The sequence below is a fragment of the Leptodactylus fuscus genome, chromosome 5, assembly GCF_031893055.1.
Source record: "Leptodactylus fuscus isolate aLepFus1 chromosome 5, aLepFus1.hap2, whole genome shotgun sequence".
Lineage (NCBI taxonomy): Eukaryota > Metazoa > Chordata > Amphibia > Anura > Leptodactylidae > Leptodactylus > Leptodactylus fuscus.
In genome coordinates, this window is record NC_134269.1 from 179,829,851 (window position 1) to 179,857,246 (window position 27,396).

General features: G+C 44.6%; 1 protein-coding gene across 1 annotated transcript in view; it reads left to right on the top strand.

Annotated features, from left to right (window-relative positions):
• Positions 1-838: 838 nt before the first annotated feature.
• Positions 839-27,396, top strand: part of FGF18 (fibroblast growth factor 18) — a 255,780-nt gene continuing 229,222 nt past the window's right edge. The window contains exons 1-2 of the mRNA XM_075276376.1: positions 839-1,167; positions 1,259-1,295. Coding sequence (XP_075132477.1) covers positions 1,136-1,167; positions 1,259-1,295 — 69 coding nt within the window. The 5' untranslated portion in view covers positions 839-1,135. The remainder of the gene's footprint in view (positions 1,168-1,258; positions 1,296-27,396) is intronic.

Genomic DNA, 27,396 nt, shown 5'->3' on the forward strand with positions numbered 1-27,396 from the left:
TTGTGTTTATGGCAACAATTACAACATTTCCGGCAGTTTCCAGTGCGCTGCATCAAGAGAAAACTTATTTGATTAGCAATTTTACATAACTTGCTTGCATGCCAAACATTAAAGGTCCTCTGATCATTTCAAAACCCCATACAAATCGCTTTAGGTCTGCAAAGGAAAATCTTAGGTAATGATTTAAACCGTCTGATGCGGTTATTTCGCTTCTTTTCGATAATGAATGGCGACAAATTATTGTTGTGGAGAGAAAGCGAATGTTTCCCTCTCCTGTTCCTTTGGAGAGGCATAAGAGCTCCCAGCCCTTGTTCAGCCGAGCACTTTCTCCAGATGATTCATCCCTTATGTTAGAAATTTGAACTTTTGTTTTTATTTCACTGGTCTGGACCAGGAATGACGGACTGCCTCGAACGCATTGAAGATATTTCGAAGTGATTAAGCACCAGGCTGGCTTTTCTTCTTGGTAAATAGCAGCCTTTGTGTGGGAATTTTTCTCTTTACATGACAGGCACTAGTCGCTAGCTGTGGATTCTGCAGCTACAGTACTCTCCTCAGGCCTCGATTTACCGAACTCGAAGGTAGGTCTACTCCAAAGGTGGCAACTTGGACATGAAGATGTTGAGAACAGAAGCTTGAGGAGAGCAAAGCTTCGTGCATACAGAAGGCGACCAGGTGCAGCATCTGTGGCATCTATGACTGGAAGGTACATGTGTCTTGTAGACAGACCCGAGAACAGGATACCCAATATAAAAAAGATGAACAGATATCGTAATTTCACAGCAAGCGTCATCGTAACGAGTTGCGCTCCTACGCACTGAATGAACTTGCTGCATTCTTTGTTCAGTCTTTCCTCCCTGCAGCTGGAGGTTAGTGACAGCTCCCGTCCCAGCACCTTCACTTCTCCACAAGCGGAGGGTGTGAGTGTCTGTGAGGGTATGTAAAAGGAGGGGGATAGAGCAGCCAGGAGACGAGCTAATGCCTGTGAGTCAGTCTCCAGCACGGCGAGCAAGTGAACTTATCACCTCATCGTAACGCAAGCCGGGATCCCTGGGAATCTACTAGATCACTAAGCGGTCCTGTGCAGAAGAGAAGCGCTTCATTAACTGGACTGCAGCCACTGGTCTCCCCAGCTATGTACTCCATTATCTCTCTCGGCACTTGCCTGTAAGAACTGTCAAATTCTTCTGTCGGTATGTAACAGCTCAACTCAGTATGGCAGAGTTTGACTGTGTCCTTATTGCTTTGTCTCCTGCAGATGTCTTCACGTCCTGCTCTTGTGCTTTGGGGTACAGGTATGTGATTCACGTACAAGTGATGGCTGCAGTCTTGATGCCTATTGTCAGCTCTCCTGTCTTTTTATCTGTGTTTTGTGAGGTTACTTGTGTGCTGTGAACCATAGCCGCCTATTGATTTGGGAACAGTTCATTTTGTGCTGAAAAGAAAAAAAAAATTGCTTCCTAAGGAACTTGCTTAAAATCCACATTTTTCTTGCCAGGGAAAGACTACTCCCTTTTCCGTCTTTTTTTTTTTTTTTTTGACTTTCCAAAGGAGATGAGATTTTTCCCTAAATTGATTTTAATTATGTGGCCACAGAAGAAAGTTAACTTGAAAGCAAATGTAAGCACATTCAGGAAGAAGAGTTAAAAAAAAATCCTCCGTATTTATAGTGCAGCAACATTCCAGCCATCAAAAAAAATGCGCCCAAATGTTTTAAAGATTTTGTTGGCATTAGCAGTCCTTTTTCCCCTCTCTTTCTACTAGGGAAGTATATGTGAATGTTAACAGGGCACACACCCTCTGTTTGAACTGGTGGATGTTGGCACGCTCAGGTAGAAGCCTTTACACGATCACTTTCAAGTGTCACATCTGTGTATTTTATGGTGTCCTGGAGGCAGCGGTGGCATATGACTTTACTCATCTTTTTCCTTTAAGATCTAGTTTTAGGATGACATGATGTTTACATCTTTCTCATTGTATGTCTAGGCAAGGTCACTTTTTCTTCTTTTATGTTAGGAAATGAGAGCTAGAGATGCCAGTGAAGTGTTATGTACACCTGCCGTTCAAAAATAGACTTTCCTGTCCTCTGGAGCTGTATGGTGTCATGCTGTGAGAAAGCCTCAGTTGGAACGTGTTAGACTTGTCTTGTTAATGACATCTGAGATTTAAGTGTGTACCGTAATGTGCAAAATAAGTGGAAAAATGTATGAGTAAGACTAGATATGACATTTGCCAGATTGCTGGGGCTGAGCGATGCTGTATTACCCATCAGTGGCTGTAATTTAAGCGCTGATTTTCTAAGTGGCATTCGAAACACTTTGTTAAAACAGTGCATGGATTGTATAATAAGTCGGGAATTCTTTGAAACCGTATACTCTTCAAGCTGCCAGTAAGCGTATTGCAACATAGGGAATACACATTATAAAGTGCGAGCGTATTGATTTCTGGATAAAATGTGGTTTGGAAATTTGATTGTTCAAGGATTGATCTCACCTTTCTGGCTTGAGATTGGATATTATACTCTTTGCCTAAAGGTACCCCTTTGGTAATGCAGAACAGGACATTCATCAGGGCTTTTTTCTTATTCCTTTCAGTGAATCAGATGAAATTTGGCGTATTGCCTAGAAAGCACTTGCTAAAATCTGATCTTTTACTATAGCAGCTTTAAAACATTGGATGTTATTGGCATTTATACAGTTGGAACCTGTAGTTTTCTAAAGCAATAAAATGTACATGGTGTCTATTAGAACCATACTTTAAAGACTGGATTCACACAAGGCGTTTTTTTTTTCCAGATATACACGTGTTTCTCATTTTTAATTTTTTTTGATGATAATGGTCTTCAGAAGAATTGCTGTAGTATTGCTCTTTATTGTCCTGAAAATAGTATTGGTGAAATGTATTAAGACCAGTATATTTCTTAAGGGATTGTGTAGTTTTTGGTAAAGGGTAAATAGGTAAAAAAAATTACATTTGTGAAACCATGACGTTACTCTGTATCTAAACACTGATGGGGTCTCTGCTTCCTGGTCCAGTGGCTGGGGTGGTTCATTGCCATAGCCAATGAATAGCTGAGCTAGCTTTTTTTGGAATTTCCCATATGTTGAGAAATGACGGGGAAGTAGAAATCCACAGGGACCTGGTAAGCATCAGAGTATAGCTACTTTAATTTTCCACCCACGCAGAGCCCTTTGCAAAAATTTTCCCACTGGACAACCCTTTTATATGAAGTACATTGGAGTAAGATGCTCATAAGTACACGATCTATTAGGATAGGTTGTCAAATACAATAGAGAACTGGAACTAACACAGCACCAGTCACTATGTAGCTGTCATGAACTCTGAGGCATAACTTAAAGGGGCTCTAACACCAGATTTATTGGTTATGAGCTAAAGATATGCCTGAATAGCCTTTAAAAAGGCTATTCATTGTTTTCTCCTCTCGCATAAGCTGCCTTTACCTTGTAGTGCCCAGGAAAAGAACTTTAAATTGCTGTCCCTATGGTATCGCTGCCCTACGCTCCTCCACAGGTTTTATCCCTCGGTTTCTGACCGACTGTGGTCCCGCGGAGGGTTCTCTCCTGCATATATGGTGGGAATGTGAGGAGATCAAGCCATTCTGGTCAGCTGTGCTCTCATTGTATGAAAAGGTTACTGGCCGCTCTCCTACTCCTTCCCCGCAGCTGGCCCTCCTTTCCCTTATCCCTGGCAAGATTTCTAGAGTTAAGGGTGATCTTCTGCATCACTTCCTCACGGCTGCCAGGATGGTCATCCCCCGCCATTGGCGCAGCTCTACCCCTCCTTCTCTTCTGGAGTGGCTGCAGGAGTTCCTCCTCATCCGCAGAATGGAGTTCTTGGTGGTGGGAGATGTACCTGACACTTCCAAATTTATCGCCCTCTGGCAGCCGTGGGTGGTGTTTCAGGAGTCATCAGATTTCACTGCCCTCTTCGCATGATGTACTAGTATTTTTTTGAAGACTTACTGCCACGGGTCTTGCCATCTCTCTGGGTCAACCCCCCTTTATTTTTCTCTGATTTTGTAGCGCCGTTTTTCCGTCCCATTTTCCTTCTGTGTCTGGTGTCCTCGTCTTGTCCTCCCCCCCCCCATTGTCTTTCTTGTTACCGATATTATTATTATTAATATTTTTTTCCTTCCTTTTCTGGTTCATGCTCATTATGATGGGGTTTCCCCACGTTTTCCATTGCCTTTTTGTTCGGCCCTGCGTGGTCGCTTTATTAGTTTATAAGTCTTGTTCCCCCCCTCCTTTTTGGTTTTCATTTGTTTCATCCCTTATTGCAAAAATCACAATAAAACTTGATTGCACCTAAAAAGGCTATTCAGGTGCTGGTGTTAGTTTGTAAAAGGACCCCCCCCTTTTTTTGTTAATTACCTTGGTAATCGATATGTAAATGAGCTTGATCGTGCTCGGTGGGCATGTCGTGCACCCCTTAGCATCATAGCTTCTGCATGCCCACTGCAAGCCCTCCTCTTCCTGCTTATTCACGGCGGTTTCCATTGAAAGCTATGGAAAGCACACATGTGTGCAGTAGCGCTCCCTCCAGTGTTCTACAGTGCATGCCCCGGCTCGCAATGTTCTCTATGGGAAAATGGCGCTGGAGCATGCATAGTAGTGCGCTGGAGGGAGCTCTACTGCACACGCACGTGCTTTCAATAGCTTTCAGAAGAAACCACCGTGAATAAGCAGGAGGAGGACGGCTTGGAGACAGCAGTGGGTGTGCAGAAGCTATGACGCTAAGGGGTGCATGACACGCCCACCATGCACAATCAAGCTCATTTACATATCGATTACCAAGGTAATTAACAAAAATGGGGGTGTGTGTTTTTACTAACTAATAGCAGCACCTGAATAGCCTTTTTAAAGGCTATTCAGGCATATCTTTAGCTCATAACCAATAAATCAGGTGATAGAGCCCCCTTAACACTCCCTCCCAATGTAAAATCTGTAATGGGACCTCCATTTATCTTGTGCTACCTAAAATACTGGTGTCATCATACATACATACATACATTGTAGAGACATTGTAAAGCTCCAAGGTCTGGTAGTGATTGCTACCTTTGCACCTGCTATAGCTACACAGCTGTATGAAGTCACTGCAGTATTGAATATATATACATATATATATATATATATATATATATATATATATATATAATTTTATATATATTATTACTTCCAGTTGGACTAATATGGCATACAAATCTACCTAACACATTTCTCCTTCGAATAATATAAGTCAGAGATTCATCAGAAGTGACACATTTAACAATGGGTGGAAGATTATGTGGCTGAAAATTTCTACCTACATCACTGCCATTTGTAGAAGCTATTATGTCAGTGGCCTAGCATGTATTGATATGCGAAATCCTGACATACAATAAAGTATTACTTATTAGTTTATAATTCATTGGTGTGTGCTGTAGTACGACCAGTATGCGGCAATGCTCGGAGGCCAGGACACTGGCTATTTGACAGTTCAGACTCTCCTCTCCGGACGGGGACACGCTTCCTAACCAATCAACATCTGCAATGTGTATTCAACATGCAGAATACTTGGTCTGCTCTTATACAACTCCTCCATTGGAGTATAGCAATATAGTGTTTCCTTTGTAATCATGGAAACCCAAGCGGCCAAATGCATAGGTATAAGCATCAATAAAGAAAGGGAGGTAGAAGAGACTCATTCAATTAACTGATAGGACATGTCAGTGTCACTTGCACCCCATCATGCAATTCCTAAGGGTCCACCCACAAATATTGCCCCTTAGGTTTTCTTTTCCTCAGGGTTTCTGGGCGCCAGCTATCAGTACAGAGCTCGCCCATATTAGTCTGACATTGTATGCAAATCCAAAAGTGATCTTTGGTTGGATAAGTGGGTGGTCTGTTCATAGGATTCCATAGAGTATAAAAGGAAGTAAATTGGTCAGCCAAAAATGTGACCTTTAAGAGGAGGTTCTTCTCAATGGAGTAGTCTTCTGGAGGTTCACTGTATATTGACAACTGTTTGGGGTGTTATTAATAATAGAAATATAGTTAGACTGAGTGGGATGAGAACTAACACTACTTGATCCAGCATTCATACATCTCTTTATCCCAACTGGGTGAGCCTGTCGCAGCATGGCACGTATTTAGCAAATGCAGCCCGGTTTGTAATGAGTATTAAGAAAGTTTTTGTAAATGTTGAGGCAGGCTGTAGTTGTGAATTCATCGCTCAGTTCTGGTTCTCAAATCCCTGTTACCATTCTGACTGTCCAACTGACACAGCATCTCATGTGTGGAGAGTTTCTCTAGTCGTTCCTCTGAGACTCACATAGAGGCTTTCATAGAAACAGTGAAACTTACTTCATGTCCAAATATGAAACACTGATACTTATTAGTATTGGAAAAAGCAATGGTGTGTTTTTTTTATTTTTGTTGTTATTATGACAACAAAGTGACAACTATGGAATAAAAACAAAAAAACTGTCAGTGTGCCTGCCAGTTGAAATGTGAAGTGAAGAATTAATTGCATGACTTCATTGACTTCGTGAAAATGCCCCCAAACATTATCCCTTTATGGCAGCAGATTCAGCATCAATGAATGACAATTACAAGATTTGAATAAAAAATTTTCACACACTAATATCAGTGTGCCTGGACTGCCTACCATCTGAAAAAGCTAAAATATACTAAGTATTCTCCATCAAGACTCCATCTTTCATCAAGACTGTGTTCTGCTATTAGTTGGTGAAATGCAGTGGATTCCACCAAGTGGCACGTAATGACTGCACCACCAGTAACTTGGCCAGGTGAAAGTTAAAGTTACAGTCCAGCTGTCAGGATTCTTAATCCAGTTGCTGCACATTTAACCATGTCGACCTTGTAAGCTTTTGCAGTTTCAAAGGTTTTCTTGGTTAGTCCAATTAGCAGCTGAGGAGACCTAAATAAGACCCCTCCCTCTTGACCCAGGCGCCAACTAATTTGGTTGTACTTAGTACCTAGTTTGGCTCTCCATATTGTGTATGTACCTGTTTGCTTATTAACCTTTGACTTGCTCTCTGTATACCATATTTGCTTGCTGATTCTGCCTGTGACATACCCGCTTGGATTTTGACTATTGGCCTGTCTCCTGATTTTACTCCTGTCTGCACTCTTCTGTGTAATTTATAGTGGGTTTTAATATGGTTTCAACCAACGGTGCATGTATTATTGGTACATCCTTCCCTTTGGTGACAATTCAGATTCCCAGATTCAGTGCAAGTCCAACCGTCCTCACAGCAGGCTCTGGTGAGGGCATCTGGGGATCTGTCTTGGCTCACAGAACTGTGCTAGTTTTAAATAGCTGTCTCTTACTTCTTGCTAGCCATACTCCTGCTATTGCTTTTGTGCAGCCTTGCATCTAAATACTAACCTCAGCCAGATGACTGGGTACACATTCCTGTTTACTGGACAAACTTTTCTTTATGGATGATGACTGACATTGGGGTGGAGGAGGAGAAGTAGGTGAAGATGATAATGAATAGAGATGAGCGAACAGTAAAATGTTCGAGGTTCGATATTCGTTTCGAGTAGCCCCTCAATATTCAACTACTCGAATCGAATATCGAACCCTATTATAGCCTAGGGGGGGGGGGGGGGAAATGCTCGTTTCAGGGGTAGGCAACATTTGATCAAATTATACTTACCAAGTTCACGAGTGAGGGTCGGGCTGGATCCTCTGAGAAGTCTTCTCCGTGCAGCGTCCCCGCGGCGTCTTCTGGCTCTGAATTCACTCTGCCAGGCATCGGGCCTGGGCAGAGCCGACTGCGCATGTCACACCACCTATGACTCGGGACACATCATACAACGCTCGCTAGAGGAGACACTGCACCACCAATGTTATACTCCCTGAGATATCACATAGGCGTCAATTAGCAGCTTACCCTGCTTACTCCAAGGCTTAACTGACCTGGTGACTATATTCACTTCAGTCCATATTAGGAGTCTGAAGAAGGCCGTCTGGGCCGAAAACGTTTATGTTATATATCGTTTTCACCAACCGTGTTCAAATCTTCAAAATATTAAAGCACTCACGCAAAAGTAATTATTTTCTGGTGGGACTCTTTATTATACTACGTACGGATTGGGACCCTTACCCACCTGTCATCAAGCCACATCCATTATACCTACTATATACATCAGACTTTAAGTGCTCCATCCAGGTCTGGTGCTTGAAGTATTATGAATTTGGGGGTAACAACCTGCAAATGTTGGTCATGGTCAGAGTACTGAAGGCCCAGCAAGCTCATAATCGTATTCCCAGAATCTTCAATCTCCAGGCCTAACCATACACTTGAGCCAGACAATCCTGGAGGAATTTTATACTTATTATTCTGCTTTACAATTTAGATGTCACGGGCTCTAACCCCATCAGTGCAGAATGTCCACCCCATTACAACAAGTAACTTTATTATTTCCTTGCCCATATTTCGTACATGTTTGTGATGACCTATTATGCGATTTCTTTCATACCTTATAAGCCATAGCCATCTTTCCTTTTGTGTTTGGTCAAGGACGATAGATACCCTTCTGGTTTTATGTACATAAACAGCATTGTAAAAAGTTCTCTTTGATTTTAAATATGTGTCGTGTGAGAATATTGATCAGATTGGTCTGTTCGTTGGCGATGAGCAGATGGATCTATGGGGCCGAACAAAGTAACTAGGACCCCCTTATTGTTAGATAGCCAAGCTGAAATCTTTCTGGCACACCTGATATCACCAATAATTCCCACTTTTCACTCATGTAACTTACATTGATGTTGATAAATTATTACTTGTGCTATTCTAAAGATTTGTTTATTTGTTTTAGGGGTGTGAGATGTTAGACCTGACAGAGTTCCAGAAGGAACTGTTTGCTGATGCTTGCCTGGTTGCAACCTATGTTACTGATGGGTGGGTTAACATCTACTGCTTCTGTGATCAAACCTCAGTATGTAAAGAGTAGCAAAACATCTGCAAAAAACACAACTGTGGTGGAATGTCAAAGCTTGACATAAGGGACAGAAGAGCAGCTGCCAAAAAACACAAGGTTGTGGCCATTAAAATCATTACAGTGTTGAATGTAAGTTTAAAGGGGTTGTCCGGGATAAAGGGATACATTAACCCCTTCCCGATATGCGCCGTAATAGTACGGCGTGTGTCGGGTCTGTAACTATGGCGACCGCCCGGGAGCCTTTCGGCCGCCATAGCCACCGGGTGTCTACTGCTTTAAGCAGTAGACAACCGGCTCTAATGCCTCCGATCGGTCCCCGAACCGATCGGTGGCATTAACCCCTCCGGCGCTGCTGTCAAAGGCGCCGGAGGCGCCATTTTCCCGGCGGCGCATGGGCGCCGCCATTTTGGCAGGGATCGCCGGCTCCTGGAGCATGCTCCAGGGCCGACGTCATGTTTCCATGACAGCCGGGAGCCTTGTTAAAGGCTCCCAGCCGGTCTGCAAATTCTATCTTTTGCAGGCTGGTCTATGCAGCCTGCAAAAGAGATGATGATTTTTTGCAATGCATTGCAATGCATTAGCATTGTAATGCATTGCATTAGTGATCAGACCCCCTGGGGTTCAACACCCCTAGGGGGTCTAATAAATGCAAAAAAAAAAAAAAAAAGTAAAAAAAAATATATAAAAAGTATTAAAAGTTCAAATCACCCCCCTTTCCCTAGAACAAATATAAAAGTAGTTAAAAACTGTGAAACATATACATGTTAGATATCCCCGCGTCCGAAATCGCCCGCTCTACAAATCTATAAAAATATTTTTCCTGTTCGGTAAACGCCGTAGCAGGAAAAATAGTCAAAAGTGCCAAACTGCCGTTTTTTCACTGTTTTGATTCTGATAAAAATTTGAATAAAAAGTGATCAAAGCAATAACATTTCCCGAAAATGGTAGAACTAAAAAGTACACCCGGCCACGCAAAAAAAGACGCCCTATGCATCCCCGTACACCTATGTATAAAAAAGTTATGGCCGTCGGAATATGGCGACTTTTAGAAAAAAAATTTTTTAACACCGTTTTGGAATTTTTTTTAGGGGTCAAAATGTAAATAAAACCATATAAATTTGGTATCCCTGGAACCGTACCGAAACACAGAATATAGGGGACATGTCATTTTGGCTGCACAGTGAACGCCGTAAAACCAAAGCCCGTAAGAAAGTCACAGAAATGCATTTTTTCTTCAAATCCACCCCATTCTGAATTTTTTTCCTGCTTCCCAGTACATTATATAGAATAATTAATGGTAGCATCATCAAGAAAAATTTGTCCTTAAAAATTAAGACCTCATATGGCTCTGGGAGCGGAGAAATAAAAAAGTTATGGGGTTTAGAAGGAGGGGAGTCAAAAACGAAAAACGAAAATCAAAAAATGCCATCGGCGGGAAGGGGTTAATGCTAAAGTAAACACTGTCTCCCCAACTAGCTTCTAACTTATTTACCTTCTAAAAATGTATATTTCCCCAGATCACTGATTCTCCGGTGACTTAGTAGTCCTTTGGCTAGCTAGGGAAACAGGGAGGGGTTTGCAAGAGGAAGGGGGAGGGAGTGAGAGGAGGATCTGAATAAAGAGCAATGCATCATGGTAGTTGTAGGATAAGAGAGCAGGAAGCTACCCATGCAATCAAATGCAAGAGATACCAGAAGCTCCCAGAGAAACCCAGAAATCACTCAAAACTGGGTGCACTTAATAACACATTAATAGCACTAACAGACTTTTTTTTTAAAGTTTTTTTTGCCTGGAAAAACCCTTTAAAGGTACTTGTATCAGTGAAAACCATCAGATGTGAAATGCAAAACATGCTATCCATCAATAGCCAAATCAAGGTCAAACTTTGACTTTTGTTCTCAGCTGCTTCTGTTTGCAATTGTTTTGCTGGTCTTTGCATACTGAGATATGATCATGGAATCAGTAGACCTCAAACTACTCAGCAACGAATAATCCCTTCCAGTATCCCAAAAATCAATCCTTTGGAACTCTGAAAACTGATTTTTAGAACAGCACAAGTAATAAGGTTTATCACAATTATGTAACTGAGAAAAAACGATGATGGCAGATGTCTCAAGAAGATTTCAACTTCACTATGGGAAACTTGGGGTGTTCTAATCATTTTGTCCAACCTCTGTGTTTATGTTGTTCATATTCAGAATATATGAAGCCCATTTAGGTAGTTAAATGTCATGCTCAGACATACTGTATGGATACATTATGTACTGATTTTATAATGATATAGGATGGACCTTAACAGAAAGTGTTTTTTAATTATTTTTTTATTTTGTGGTGTTTGTGTGGAGTTATTAACAGCAGTTTTTCTTACTTTTATTAACACTTCTTGATTTTTCTATGCCAATGAAAATGACTGATCAAAAACAATTAAAGGGATCCTATCATTAAAACACAATTTTTTCTCAATAACACGTAGGAATAGCCTTAAGAAAGTCTATTATTCTCCCACCTTTAGATGTCTTCTCCGCGCCTCCGTTCGGTAGAAATCCTGGTTTTCGTCAGTATGCAAATGAGTTCTCTAGCATCACTGGGGGCGAGACCCAGAGCTCAAACAGAACTTGGGGCGTGCCCAATGCTGCGAGAGAACGCTCCATCTTCTTCAGGAACGTCCTCTTCACGCATCTTCTTCCTGCGCAGGCAGTCAAACTTGTAGGCCTTGGGCAGAGCTGACTGTGCATGCCCACAGGCTACAAGAAAATGGCCATTTTTCTTGTGGCCGTGGGCATGTGCAGTCGGCTCTGCCCACAGCCCGAGGCCTAAAAGTTTGACCGCCAGCACAGGAAGAAGATGCGTGAAGAGGACGTTCCTGAAGAAGATGGAGAGTTCTCTCGCAGCATTGGGGACGCCCCAAGTTCTGTTTGAGCGCTGGATCCCGCCCCCAGTGATGCGAGAGAACTCATTTGCATATTGACGAAAACCAGGATTTCTATCGAACAGAGGCGCGGAGAAGACATCTAAAGGTGGGAGAATAATAGACTTTCTTAAGGCTATTCCTACGTGTTAGTGAGAAAATAATTGTGTTTTAATGATAGGATCCCTTTAAGTACACGTGTGGCTGAAAAATTCAACCACATTAATGCAGGTGTACAATAACACTCTTAGTGTGTTTCTTCCACAAAAATGCATGTTTCTTCATATTAAACACGGGTGCATTTTTAATTAACACATGCGTTTTTGATCTTAAAAAAATTTGTTTTGTGGGAAAAAAAATATTGTACAAACCCACTCTTAAAACCGCATGTTAGGTTCAATTAAAATAATGCCTAGCACATTTTACTATGCATTTATATTGTTAGCAAATGGCAACTAAATTAAAAATCTTAGGGTTACTGACATAGCAGAAATGCATAGTAAAATGTGCTAGACATTACTGCAATTAAAAAATCTAGCCCACTAGTGACCAGGTGAATTTCCTGGTGGGCCCCTGAGCTTGGCGGGGCCACAGATAATCCTGACTTCAGATACTCATAAGCCAGTGTATTTATATATACTGTAGACACGCTGGGTATCTGAGATGTCTTCTAGTTACAAAGTCAGGCAAACTAGTATCCTTCCTCCCTGAGTCCCATCTTCTCATTCACATTCCCAATCAGCAATCATCTTGCAACATCTTGATGCCGCCTTAGGTCTAGAATAAAAACTTTTAAAAAATATGCCAACATTTTAAGAATTTGCAGCTGAGTCTCAGATTAAATGTACATGTATCTGTATAGTGAGCCCCAGAATGAATTTTACTTGTGGGCCCTTCAGTCTGACACTCTTGTTATTAATTAAAACACTGTATAAAACCAGTATATATGTTTGTTATATATGTTTGTATATTTATGTGACAACATGTGAAATCTCTGATTGTATTGTATTGTAAGTATTGTTTAATCTTGTATATGACATATGACAGTGTAGTGGCAGAAATGTTATTGTAGGCTGCAAGCTAGGGGGGAGCAGGAGGGGCATTGGCCCCGGGCCCCCTGATTCTATGGGGCCACCATTAATACATGCTGTACTTTTAACTGGATGGGCACCTAGACTGATCTAGATGAAATGCATCCTCTACAGCTCTCTTATCTTGAAAACCGCAAGACTCTTCAGGCTTGTGGTTTGTAAAACACTGAGACTACAGACAAGATACTTCTCAGCACAGACAGCCAGAGGCAGATGTCCTATGTGTGGTCATGTTGCATAGAGAGCAACATAAAAAGAGAGGCGGAAGCTCTGTCTCTGTCCATTGGGGGGGTTCAATATAGCGTAATGTGACTATAATGTAGGGGTATCATTTATATAAGGGTCCATTAGGGGGCATCATTTTTATAAGAGGTCATTATGAGTAGAAAGGGGTGTCATTTATATAAGGAATATTAGGGGTTTGGCTGTATTGATGTTGTAACATAATAAGAGAGCAATTAATTTAATTAAGGTGGCATTTGGGCTTTATTGAAGGGGAGTTCCAAATCATTTTTATTGATGATCTATCCTGCATATCATCAATAAGGGATCAGTGCACCCCACAGATCTGATGATTGAAAGGGCCATGGTACCAGTTTACATTGCAATTGGTCTGTTTATAGTGACCGTGTGATGTAATTACAGTCTTGTCACATAGATGTGACATACAAGGGTGTAGCTACATGGCATGGCCACTATGATATGAATGATACCATGTAAGCAGAGAAGAGACCATGGCACTTACACAAATGTCATGGTCCATTCAAACAGCTGATCAGCAAGGGTACTGGGTGTTGGAATCAACCTCACTGATGTTTTTTGGGATGACCTGGAAAACCCCTTTAATTAGAAAACAAATGTGACATTATAAATCAGGGGCCCTATTGAATTGCACTTAGGTGTATTAATCATTTTGGGGGTTGATATTAATATATTTTATAATTGGGTGTAGCAGCAGGATGTGGATCAGGTGTTTGAAAAAGTGAGGAGCCAAAGATGTCTGTGTTGCTAACTTTTCAGAGACAAGTCTCAGCTGGAAGAAGTGGACATGGCGGTCGAGATGGACGAAACAGGAAATGTGAAAGATTACAGTCAGAGATGCCACCTGTAAGTCATTAATGTAACTGCACTGTATTCACCTAAATAGTCTGTATCTACAAGTGGGGCTGAATCTGCCATGGGGCAACCTGGAGCGACAACCTCAGGTGGCACCTCTGGACACAAACTTCTGGGATTTTATTCCAATAGATAGTGGCCGAAGTGTAGGCCAGGTGTGACAGGAGTGGGAAAGGTTGAGTAAAATATCACCCACTACCTATTGGAACAATAAAATACTAGTGCGGTATCAGGGGAGGTGAGTAAAAACAACAAACAGTTATATTCACCTCTCCTGGATGTCAATGTGTCCCTGTCATCCTTTTCCGGCCTCTACTCACCTGCATCTGATGTCACATGTAATTGAGACAAAGTGGTCATGTGGAGTGTGCCCCATGTCACCGCTGAGGCTGTGGTGATTCCTTCTGCATTTGACATCAGACAGTGACCTGAAGAGGATGTTGGATGCTTCAGAGCACCAAGAAGATACCCAGGAGAGGTTAGACAAGGTGAGTATAAGTGTTTGTTATTTTCCTTCCTATTCCCCTAGGCCTTCACTTATTATATTCTGAGGGAGACCTCACACTGTAATAATGCTTTGTGGGTAACAAAGCCCAAAGGTTTTAGGTCCGAGCCAGCCTTAAACTTTTAGAAAACTAGGGTCGAATCTAAGACTGACATATCACTGTGTGGGGGCCACATAGGTAGCAGCATACTGTGAAGGGGCCTAAAAATAGACAATATACAGTGTAGGAATCCGTAAAGAATTCTGTCATATATCGAAGCACGCTTTTCCAACAAGTGAAATGAATTGACATATGCAAGACATAAAAAATTGTGCACCAAAAAATGGATACAGTGTACTTTCACACTACAACATAACCATAGAGCAGAATTTATACCAAAATAACTCCAGAATTGTGGCACAAAAAACTCACAAAATAAGGATTTTGACTTTTGAAGCTCATTTGCGCAAAATTTTGTAACCTTTTGCACTTTTACCCCACTCCTCTTTTGAAGTGTAGGTGTGAAAGTGGGCATTATAAATTTTGGAATACAGGGAGGGAAAATATGAAAAAATCTCCGAACATTAACGTACAAACTGCTCTGCATCCTTCAAGGGTTAAATGATACAAACAGCCTGCAAAAACGGCTCCCATTCATTTCATTTCGCTTCTTTTTCCCGCTAGCGATTTTTTTTTCTGAAGAAGAAACGACATCCCCCTTCTTCCCACGGATTCCGTGGCATGAGACTCACTCCCAATTAGGCCCATTCAAAAGGGTTTCCGCCGTGTGAACATACCCTTACAGTACCTGCAAAGTGGAAGGAATTCTGACTAATCCCATCCACACATTGTAGAAAAAAATAAGCAGCAGAAATTCTACGTTTTCCATATATATAGGACGCAGAGGAAAAATCTGCAGAAAAAAATATTTTTATTGCAACTTTTTTTTGCTGTGTTTCACTGCGTGGGGAGCTTTACTGAGGAATTATGCAACTCTTGCGGATTCTTCTGAACTGGCATTCATTGTACAATTTGTATGGTCCCATAACAAGATTATAACGGCCTCAGAATTTTATGAACTTCATACTAGTTATTTTATTATTAGTAGAGGAACAAGATGTCAAGATATTCTATTTGTTCAGAATTATTTTTGGAGAAAGTAAAACCCAAGCATTGTCGTTCAGATGAGTCACAAATTGTTTAGATTTTCCTATGTGTCTTTCCGAATGTGTACCTTTTGTATGTGATGATATTGTGGGACCACTTGTACTTGTCCTGAATATATATATATATATATATATATATATATATATATATATATATATATATATATATATATATATTCGTAAACAGAGGCACAAAACTTGGCCCAAGCTCCATGATTGTCACAAAGTTCCTCTTCCACTTGAATAGTTAAATCTTAGAAATGAGCAAAGTTTTGGGAAATTCAGTTCAGCAGATTTTCTGGGTATTCCAAAAACATTTGATTCTATCCAAATTGATTTGCGGCAATAACGTTAAAAAACAGCTATTTTCTAGCTGCAGAGAGACTGTATATTAATGTAGAACACTGTGCCTTGCAGTAACACATATGGGGAGTCTGCTGTGGTTATCAAACAATACAGTGAGTGAGTATGACACGCATACGACAGGCTTCGTTCTTAGAACTGCTGCACGTTTCACTTATTTGGACACAGTGGTAGGGTGTGGAGGCTACAGCAGCCTTATGAGACCATACAGTGACCCAGTGGCAGAGAGTGGAGGTTGCAACAGCATGAGCAGGCCACAGAGTGGCAAGTTGATATAATGTGGAGGTAGCAACAGCCTTAGGAGGCCACACAGGGACACAGTGGCAGAGTGAGGTGAGGCAGCATGGATCATTCTGCTAAATCAGGCATTGGTGGGTGGAAATCCTGTCTAATCTATGCCAAATTTTGGGTGGACAGGCGAGTTCTCCTTAGGGTAACTATGGCCCCCACTGCACTATACACCCGATCCGATATCACAATACTGGCCGGGCAGGACAGCTTTTCCAGGGCAAACTCAGCCAGTTGTGGTTACAAATCCAGTTTGGCTGCCCAGAAGTCCAGTGGATATACCACCACAGTGCACTCTAAGTATGCCACCACCTACTGGTTCAAGTTCTGCTCTGTCTAGCTTCTTCACTGCTGCTCATCAATGACTCTATGCTCAGGCTGATGCTGATGGAGCCCATATTGCTTCTGCCACCCCCATCCCCTCCCACAGCTGCCATGCCAATGCAAGTTGAGCACTCAGGGCCCCCAAACGCCCCCTCCCCCCCGGTCGGACATGTGAGAGGATGGACAATGGAGCAGATAGGCAGCGTCCAACTTGCTACAAAGCATGTCTCTTTAGTAGTTCAATTTGTCTTCCCTGTCAACGGTATAAAAAAAGGCCCCAATTTTTCCCCGGTAACGAGTGACTAACATTGTGGAGAGCCAGTAGTTATCCCAATTGCGTTTGGCTACATCATCATCCAATATAGTTTGCAGGTCCCTAATGTCCTTCTCAACGGTCTCTAAGCCAGGAGCCTGACCGCTTGCAACACTAGCTCCCACCCCACTCTTTTCATTACTACTATAGGAGGAAGTGGCAGATGTCTTCTCTAGATCTTGGCTGGGCACTAGCTGCTATCTGTCCAGTAGTAGCTCATCCTCACAGTATAGTGGATCTGAGCCCACAGCATACAGTAATTCTTTAGCTGAGGGAACATAAAAGGACAGAGGCAGGGTCAGGACACCTGTGGGCACAGTGCCTGCTCCTGGGCCATGCCAACTGAGGGTTGTGTCTGATAAACCCACCAACTCTTGGCTGGGGATGTCTGATGTGACTTGGGATGAAGTGGATGACTGAGTTCAACTGTTCAGTCGCTGGTCAAGACATGACCACAACTTGACACTGGGAGATCAGGCCTCTGTAAGTGACTACTGCTGTCACACCCCCTTACTCTGCTGCGAACTGTGCCTGGATCAGAAATATTTAGGCCTGTGGCTCTCCCCTGTGCATGGCCTGCCGCCATTCTGTCTGACATACTGAGATAAGGCCTTTAATTTTATACTGGGAGCAAAATGGTTAATTTGCCCCTTATGTATTTCCCCACTAATAAACACCTTTAAAATAAGCATGAGAATAACTGGTAACTGTGGAGATTAGTGGCTAAGAATTATTGATTTTTTCTAAGATTGTATTGAGAAATGGCTTCTAAATGTATACTCTGAACATAATGGCTAATAAGCCCCTAATTTCTTTCCCCACAATTAAACACCTTTAAAAAGGCATGAGAACAGCTGAGTGCAGGTATTAGTGAATTAGTGAGGTTTTTTTTGCTGTAAGAGGCTTGTTGTGTTCCACCTAGAACACACAGGTATGAGTAATGAGCAGCAGTATAGCGGCAGTGAGTGCTGAAATGTCTATTAAGTTACTTTGTGTTCATGACGCTGCAATCACCCCAAATTCTTCTTTGATTTCCTCCCTATACTTTCCCTTCACTAGCAATCCTCTTTCCCTGACCTATCCATTTTCTAACACTGTCCCTAGCTCCTGCTGATGTCTATCCCTGCAGTAGGAGCAGTGTGTAAATGACGGTACCTAAAATAGCTGCAGGTTTTTATAGGGCTGTGACATCACTGAGGTGGTTGACTGCTGATTAGCTGCATGCTTGCATTTGTGGGTAAATCCGCATTCCCAGAGTTCCCTGCACCTTCTCTTAACATGTGCAGTGGCCATTTTAATAAAAAATGCGATTCGATGCATCGAAGTGTGAAGAAATCTGGTTTCTTGGCGAATCGAAGATTTCCTGAAATTCGGATCAAATTCCACTTCTGCTTCTCTAGTAATTCACAGTAAATTCAGTGTGGTTTTTCTTTTTTTCAAAATATTTAATAGATTATCCCTGTAAACAGAAATCCAAATTTGCAACATAATTGTGATGTAATGCCTAGACGTTATGATAGTCATAGGCTAGTCATTGACCAAGTTCTGGAAAAAATCGTTCTACTGGGAGATTCAATTTTTTTTTTGTATGTGTGGCAGATGATGCTAAAAGGCTGGTCTAATCTGGTCTTTACCTGTATGTGCATTATTGAAGATCTTTAATGGAATTTCATTTTTAAGCAATTTCCACTAATTTAATTGCTATTTAATTAGTTTTTAAATATAGGAATTGGCAGATCATATAGCAAGACACGTAAAAACCCCCACTGCCAAGGCAGACAGAATCTTGGGTTCCCCTGACATTATGAACAAAGCCATTTGGATTTCAGCAGAATGAGGACCCAGGTTACCACATCATGCCAGGGTCAAGTCAAGGAGTTCATAGACAAAACCAAGTCAGTAAGGTCTGAACATTCTGCAAATCTTCTTGTATATGCTTCTATGTACTAATGGATGCTTGGGTAATTAAAGATGGAATATTATTCACATATAGCAAGAGGTAGTAATGAATCGAGGGTCAGGCTTCTCCTTATTGTACATGCCCACAGCCCTACAGGCAAATACATAATGTATTGCAGCCAGAATGTGATTATCATAAAAACTAATAGGACACCATGTATATATACAGCATAGAATAGACTGCTCAGCAAGACCCTGTAGGAATTTGAACTTTTTATGAAAACTCAGGTTACCTTTAAGGGCTAGTTCACACGTGAGTATAAGGGGAGGTTTTTGACAGCGGATTTCGCGTCCAAAACCTCCCCTTATAATGGTGGTCTATGGAGACCGCCGGGCTTCTTTTCTCCGCTAGCGGCGGGCTGCTGCTAGCGGAGAAAAGAAGCGACATGCTCTTTCTTCAGGCGGAAGCCGCGCGGGCTGCGCCGCACGGCTTCCGCCCGGCTGCAGCACCCTCCATGTTGGCTCATTCATTTGAGCCGACAGCGGAGGTGAAAGCCGCGACCGCGATGGTCGCAGCGGGCGGGTTTTGACAAGAGAGAGACGCGGCTCGCCGCGTCTCTCTCTGTGTCAAAACCCGCGCGGGCAGTTCACTGACCCTTACGCTCAACTACCCAGTGTTCTTAAAGGGCTAAAACAGCAACATTTCATTCCCCTCTGTGTTTCCGAAGGACTTTTTAAGTAATTCTTCATTTTAGCTATACAAGTACTTGTATTTTGGTACTTTGTGGGTCCATTTAATCATTAATACATTTTATTTTTTCTTGCAGTGGGATGGGGGTTATGAATATGTAATTGAAAGTGTTGTATAAATAATATAATCATTTTACTTTATGGTCACTACAATCCAAAATCAGGCTAAAAAAACAGATGGACAGAGAGAGAGAGAGAGAGAGAGAGAGAGAGAGAGAGAGGGGATTTTTTCCAACTGTACTAACTATGTAACTAGTAATAGTAATAACTGTAATAAAATACTCATGAGATCCAAAAAAACAACACACTGGGCAGATATGCTGTTCTGCAATACTATTTGGAATGTTTATCATAATATAGAAAATTAGGTTGGATAAAGAAACAAGTCCATAATTTCCATCTTATAAACTTACCAATTTGATCGAAGGGAAGGTAAAAACCACATGAAACTGCTGCCAATTACCCAATCAGAGGGAAAAAAAATGCCTTCTCAACTCCAAATATGGCAATTGGATTAAGTCCCTTGATCAAAAAATTTCTAGCTCCTGTAACTAGAGATGAGCGAACACTAAAATGTTCGAGGTTCGAAATTCGATTCGAACAGCCGCTCAATGTTCGTGTGTTCGAACGGGTTTCGAACCCCATTATAGTCTATGGGGAACAGATACTCGTTAAGGGGGAAACCCAAATCCGTGTCTGGAGGGTCACCAAGTCCACTATGACACCCCAGGAAATGATGCCAACACCTCTGGAATGACACTGGGACAGCAGGGGAAGCATGTCTGGGGGCATCTAACACACCAAAGACCCTCTATTACCCCAACATCACAGCCTAACAACTACACACTTTACACACTCAATACCACCTCTCTGACAGTAGGAAAACACCTTGAAACATGTGTATTTGGCACTTGCAGTGAGGAGAGCTTGTCACCAGCAGTGAATTTGGCCCTTGTAGTAAGTTGAGGTTGGCACCAACATTTGTTTTGAAAATCAGGGTGGATTGAGCCTCTAACCAGCAGAGTTTGGGCAAATTCATGGTGGAGGGAGCCTCTAAACACCCCAGTTTGGGCAAATTCATGGTGGAGGGAGCCTCTAAAAACCCCAGTTTGGACCAATTCATGGTGGAGGGAGCCTCTAACCAGCCCAGTTTGGGCAAATTCATGGTGGAGGGAGCCTCTAAAAAACCCAGTTTGGACCAATTCATGGTGGAGGGAGCCTCTAACCAGCCCAGTTTGGGCAAATTCATGGTGGAGGGAGCCTCTAACCAGCCCAGTTTGGACCAATTAATGGTGGAGGGAGCCTCTAACCAGCCCAGTTTGAACCAATTCATGGTGGAGGGAGCCTCTAACCAGCCCAGTTTGAACCAATTCATGGTGGAGGGAGCCTCTAAACAGCCCAGTTTGGGCAAATTCATGGTGGAGGGAGCCTCTAAAAAACCCAGTTTGGACCAATTCATGGTGGAGGGAGCCTCTAACCAGCCCAGTTTGGACCAATTAATGGTGGAGGGAGCCTCTAACCAGCCCAGTTTGGACCAATTCATGGTGGAGGGAGCCTCTAAACAGCCAAGTTTTGGGAAATTCATGGTGGAGGGAGCCTCTAACCAGCCCAGTTTGGACCAATTCATGGTGGAGGGAGCCTCTAAACAGCCAAGTTTTGGGAAATTCATGGTGGAGGGAGCCTCTAACCAGCCCAGTTTGGACCAATTCATGGTGGAGGGAGCCTCTAAAAAACCCAGTTTGGACCAATTCATGGTGGAGGGAGCCTCTAAACAGCCCAGTTTGGGCAAATTCATGGTGGAGGGAGCCTCTAACCAGCCCAGTTTGGACCAATTAATGGTGGAGGGAGCCTCTAAACAGCCCAGTTTGGGCAAATTCATGGTGGAGGGAGCCTCTAACCAGCCCAGTTTGGACCAATTCATGGTGGAGGGAGCCTCTAACCAGCCCAGTTTGGGCAAATTCATGGTGGAGGGAGCCTCTAAAAAACCCAGTTTGGACCAATTCATGGTGGAGGGAGCCTCTAACCAGCCCAGTTTGGGCAAATTCATGGTGGAGGGAGCCTCTAACCAGCCCAGTTTGGACCAATTAATGGTGGAGGGAGCCTCTAACCAGCCCAGTTTGGACCAATTCATGGTGGAGGGAGCCTCTAACCAGCCCAGTTTGGACCAATTAATGGTGGAGGGAGCCTCTAAACAGCCAAGTTTTGGGAAATTCATGGTGGAGGGAGCCTCTAACCAGCCCAGTTTGGACCAATTCATGGTGGAGGGAGCCTCTAAACAGCCCAGTTTGGGCAAATTCATGGTGGAGGGAGCCTCTAAAAAACCCAGTTTGGACCAATTCATGGTGGAGGGAGCCTCTAATTAGCCCAGTTTGGACCAATTAATTGTGGAGGGAGCCTCTAACCAGCCCAGTTTGGACCAATTAATGGTGGAGGGAGCCTCTAAACAGCCCAGTTTGGGCAAATTCATGGTGGAGGGAGCCTCTAACCAGCCCAGTTTGGACCAATTAATGGTGGAGGGAGCCTCTAACCAGCCCAGTTTGGACCAATTAATGGTGGAGGGAGCCTCTAACCACCCCAGTTTGGACCAATTCATGGTGGAGGGAGCCTCTAACCAGCCCAGTTTGGACCAATTCATGGTGGAGGGAGCCTCTAAAAAACCCAGTTTGGACCAATTCATGGTGGAGGGAGCCTCTAAACAGCCCAGTTTGGGCAAATTCATGGTGGAGGGAGCCTCTAAAAAACCCAGTTTGGACCAATTCATGGTGGAGGGAGCCTCTAACCAGCCCAGTTTGGACCAATTCATGGTGGAGGGAGCCTCTAAACAGCCAAGTTTGGACCAATTCATGGTGGAGGGAGCCTCTAAAAACCCCAGTTTGGACCAATTCATGGTGGAGGGAGCCTCTAACCAGCCCAGTTTGGACCAATTAATGGTGGAGGGAGCCTCTAAACAGCCAAGTTTTGGGAAATTCATGGTGGAGGGAGCCTCTAACCAGCCCAGTTTGGACCAATTCATGGTGGAGGGAGCCTCTAAACAGCCCAGTTTGGGCAAATTCATGGTGGAGGGAGCCTCTAAAAAACCCAGTTTGGACCAATTCATGGTGGAGGGAGCCTCTAATTAGCCCAGTTTGGACCAATTAATTGTGGAGGGAGCCTCTAACCAGCCCAGTTTGGACCAATTAATGGTGGAGGGAGCCTCTAAACAGCCCAGTTTGGGCAAATTCATGGTGGAGGGAGCCTCTAACCAGCCCAGTTTGGACCAATTAATGGTGGAGGGAGCCTCTAACCAGCCCAGTTTGGACCAATTAATGGTGGAGGGAGCCTCTAACCACCCCAGTTTGGACCAATTCATGGTGGAGGGAGCCTCTAACCAGCCCAGTTTGGACCAATTCATGGTGGAGGGAGCCTCTAACCAGCCCAGTTTGGACCAATTAATGGTGGAGGGAGCCTCTAACCACCCCAGTTTGGACCAATTCATGGTGGAGGGAGCCTCTAAACAGCCCAGTTTGGACCAATTCATGGTGGAGGGAGCCTCTAACCAGCCCAGTTTGGACCAATTAATGGTGGAGGGAGCCTCTAACCACCCCAGTTTGGACCAATTAATGGTGGAGGGAGCCTCTAACCAGCCCAGTTTGGACCAATTCATGGTGGAGGGAGCCTCTAAACAGCCCAGTTTGGGCAAATTCATGGTGGAAGGAGCCTCTAACCAGCAGAGTTGTGGGAAAGCAGGGTGGAGGGAGCCTCTAACCAGCAGAGTTGGTGGAAATCAGGGTGGAGGGAGCCTCTAACCAGCAGAGTTGGGGGAAATCATGTTGGAGGGAGCCTAGTATTAGCAGAATTGTGCAACGCTTATGGTGGATGAGTATGAGGATGCGGAGGAATTGGAGAGGTTGAGTACAGACATGGAGTTTCATGTTGGGGTGCTTTACACAGGTGGGCACAAAAATGAAGGCTCTATCCAGTGGTGGTTCATTTTTATCAAAGTGAGCCGGTCGGCACTCTCAGCTGACAGACGGGTGCGCTTGTCAGTGATGATGCCACCGGCTGCACTGAACACCCTCTCAGATAGGACGCTGGCGGCAGGACAGGACAGCACCTCCAAGGCATATAGGGCAAGTTCAAGCCACAGGTCCAACTTCGACACCCAATACGTGTAGGGCGCAGAGGGGTCGGAGAGGACAGGGCTGTGGTCGGAAAGGTATTCCCGCAACATGCGCCTATACTTCTCACGCCTGGTGACACTAGGACCCTCCGTGGCGGCACTTTGGCGAGGGGGTGCCATCAAGGTGTCCCAGACCTTAGACAGTGTGCCCCTCGTTTGTGTGGACCGGTGAGAACTTGGTTGCCTACTGGAGGAACTGCCCTCCCTGCCGCCACTGTCACATGCTGGAAACATCTCCATCATATTCTGCACCAATTGCCTGTGGCAAGCATTGATGCGATTGGCCCTCCCCTCTACCGGAATAAAAGACGAGATGTTGTTTTTATACCGGGGGTCAAGGATAGCAAAGATCCAGTACTGGTTGTCCTCCATGATTTTGACAATACGCTTGTCGGTTGTAAAGCACCCCAACATGAACTCAGCCATGTCTGCCACAGTGTTAGTTGGCATGACTCCTCTGGCCCCACCGGAAAGTTCAATCTCCATTTCCTCCTCATCCTCCATGTCTACCCATCCGCGCTGCAACAATGGGACGATTCGAAGTTGCCCGGAAGCCTCCTGTATCACCATCACATCATCGGACAACTCTTCTTCCTCCTCCTCCTCCTCCTCCTCCTCCATTAAACGCAGTGAAGCGGACAGATGTGTGGACCTACTCTCCAGCTGTGACGGATCGGATGCTATCCCTAACTCCTCTGTGTGATCTGAGTTATCCCTGATGTCAATCAGGGATTCTCTCAGAACACACAAGAGCGGGATTGTAAGGCTCACCATCGCATCCTCAGAGCTCACCCTCCTTGTGGACTCCTCAAAGACCCGTAGGATGTCACAAAGGTCTCTCATCCATGGCCACTCATGGATGTGAAACTGAGGCAGCTGACTTTGTGGCACCCTAGGGTTTTGTAGCTGGTATTCCATCAAAGGTCTCTGCTGCTCAACCACTCTATTCAACATCTGAAACGTTGAGTTCCAGCGTGTGGGGACGTCGCACAAAAGCCGGTGTTGTGGCACATGCAGGCGTTGCTGGAGAGATTTTAAGCTAGCAGCGGCTACTGTCGACTTGCGAAAGTGGGCGCACATGCGCCGCACTTTCACCAGTAGCTCTGGAACATTGGGGTAGCTCTTTAGGAAACGTTGCACCACTAGGTTGAAGACGTGGGCCAGGCATGGAACATGTTGGAGTCCGGCAAGCTCCAGAGCTGCTACCAGGTTCCGGCCGTTATCACAAACGACCATGCCTGGGCCCAGGTGCAGCGGCTCAAACCATATTGCCGTCTCATCGAGGAGGGCATCCCTCACCTCGGAGGCAGTGTGCTGTCTGTCCCCCAAGCTGATCAGCTTCAGCACAGCCTGCTGACGTCTACCAACGCCAGTGCTGCAACGTTTCCAACTCGTAGCTGGGGTCAATCTAACAGCGGAGGAGGAGGCGGTGGCGGAGGAGGAGGCGGTGGCGGAGGAGGAGACGGTAGAGGAGGAGGAGGAGGGGGGTGTTCTTCTCGTGTCCCTGCCAGGAATGTTAGGCGGGGAGACGAGGTACACCGGGCCAGTTTGGGAAGCAGTCCCAGCCTCAACTACATTCACCCAGTGTGCCGTCAGTGAAATGTAGCGTCCCTGTCCGCATGCACTTGTCCACGCGTCGGTGGTCAAGTGGACCTTTGTGCAAAGCGCGGAACTAAGGGCCCGCCTGATGTTGAGTGACACGTGCTGGTGCAAGGCGGGGACGGCACACCGGCTAGGGACGGCATAGCGAGGTGCCGCAGTTGCCATCAGGTCCAGGAAGGCGGGAGTTTCAACAAGCCGGAACGCCAACATCTCCTGGGCCAGCAGTTTAGCGATGTTGGCGTTCAAGGCTTGCGCGTGTGGGTGGTTAGCAGTGTATTTCTGCCGCCGCTCCAATGTCTGAGAGATGGTGGGTTGTTGTAAAGAAACGCCTGATGGTGCCTTTGATGGTGCAGGAGAAGGAGATAAGACAGGACCAGGGGAGGATGAGGTAGAAGTCAACAAAGTGGCGGAGGCAGATGAAGTGGTGTCCTGGCTCGTCCTCTGGAGTGCATCGCCAGCACAGTCAGCAGTGGCAGTGGCAGAGGCAGAGGCAGAGGCAGTGGCAGTGGCGTGAACGGCAGGCGGCCTTTGTCCTGCCGTTGCTGCCTGCCACTGATTCCAGTGCTTGGATTCCAAATGACGGCGCATTGAAGTGGTGGACAGGTTGCTCTTCTCAGAGCCCCTAATCAATTTCGAGAGGCAAATTGTGCAGACAACACTATATCTGTCCTCGGCGCATTCCTTGAAAAAACTCCACACCTTCGAGAAACGTGCCCTGGGTGTGGGAGTTTTTCGGGGCTGGGTACGAACTGGAACATCTTGGGAGATTCCGGGTGTGGCCTGGCTTCGCCTAAGCTGCTGACCTCTGCCTCTGCCTCTAGCTACCCTTTTTGGTGCTGCACCTGCCTCAACATCCACACTACTTTCCCCGCTTGACATCCCCCCTGTCCAGGTCGGGTCAGTGTCCTCATCATCCACCACTTCCTCTTCCAACTCCTGTCTCATCTCCTCCTCCCGCACAATGCGCCAGTCAACTGGATGCCCTGACGGCAACTGCGTCACATCATCGTCGATGAGGGTGGGTTGCTGGTCATCCACCACCAAATCGAACGGAGATGGAGGAGACTCTAGTGTTTGAGCATCTGGACACAGATGCTCCTCTGTTAGGTTCGTGGAATCGTGACGTGGAGAGGCAGGTTGAGGGACAATGAAAGGAGCGGAGAACAGCTCTGGGGAGCAGGGACAGTTTGGGTTATTGTTCTGTAAAGCTTCGGAATTTTGGGAGGAAGGAAGACAAGACTGTTGGGTAATAGGAGGAGAGGAGGCAGAGTCTGACTGGCTGCTGGACAATGTGCTGTAAGCGTTCTCTGACAGCCATTGCAAGACCTGTTCCTGGTTCTCGGGCCTACTAAGGTTTGTACCCTGCAGTTTAGTTAATGTGGCAAGCAACCCTGGCACTGTGGAGTGGCGCAATGCTTGCTGCCCCACAGGAGTAGGCACGGGACGCCCTGTGGCTTCACTGCTACCTTGCTCCCCAGAACCATTCCCCCGACCTCGCCCACGGCCTCGTCCACGTCCCTTTCCGGGAGCCTTGCGCATTTTGAATTCCTAGTTAGAAATTGGCACTGTATACCAGTAGTAAAAATTGTGGGTGCACGTAACCCCAATATATTCTTTGAATTCCCAGTCAGACACTGGCACTATATGGCAGTAGCAAGAAATGAGGGTATTTGTATTCCCAATATACTCTTTGAATTCCCAGTCAGACAATGGCACTGTATACCAGTAGTAAAAATTGTGGGTGCACGTAACCCCAATATATTCTTTGAATTCCCAGTCAGACACTGGCACTATATGGCAGTAGCAAGAAATGAGGGTATTTGTATTCCCAATATACTCTTTGAATTCCCAGTCAGACAATGGCACTGTATACCAGTAGTAAAAATTGTGGGTGCACGTAACCCCAATATATTCTTTGAATTACCAGTCAGAAACTGGCACTATATGGCAGTAGCAAGAA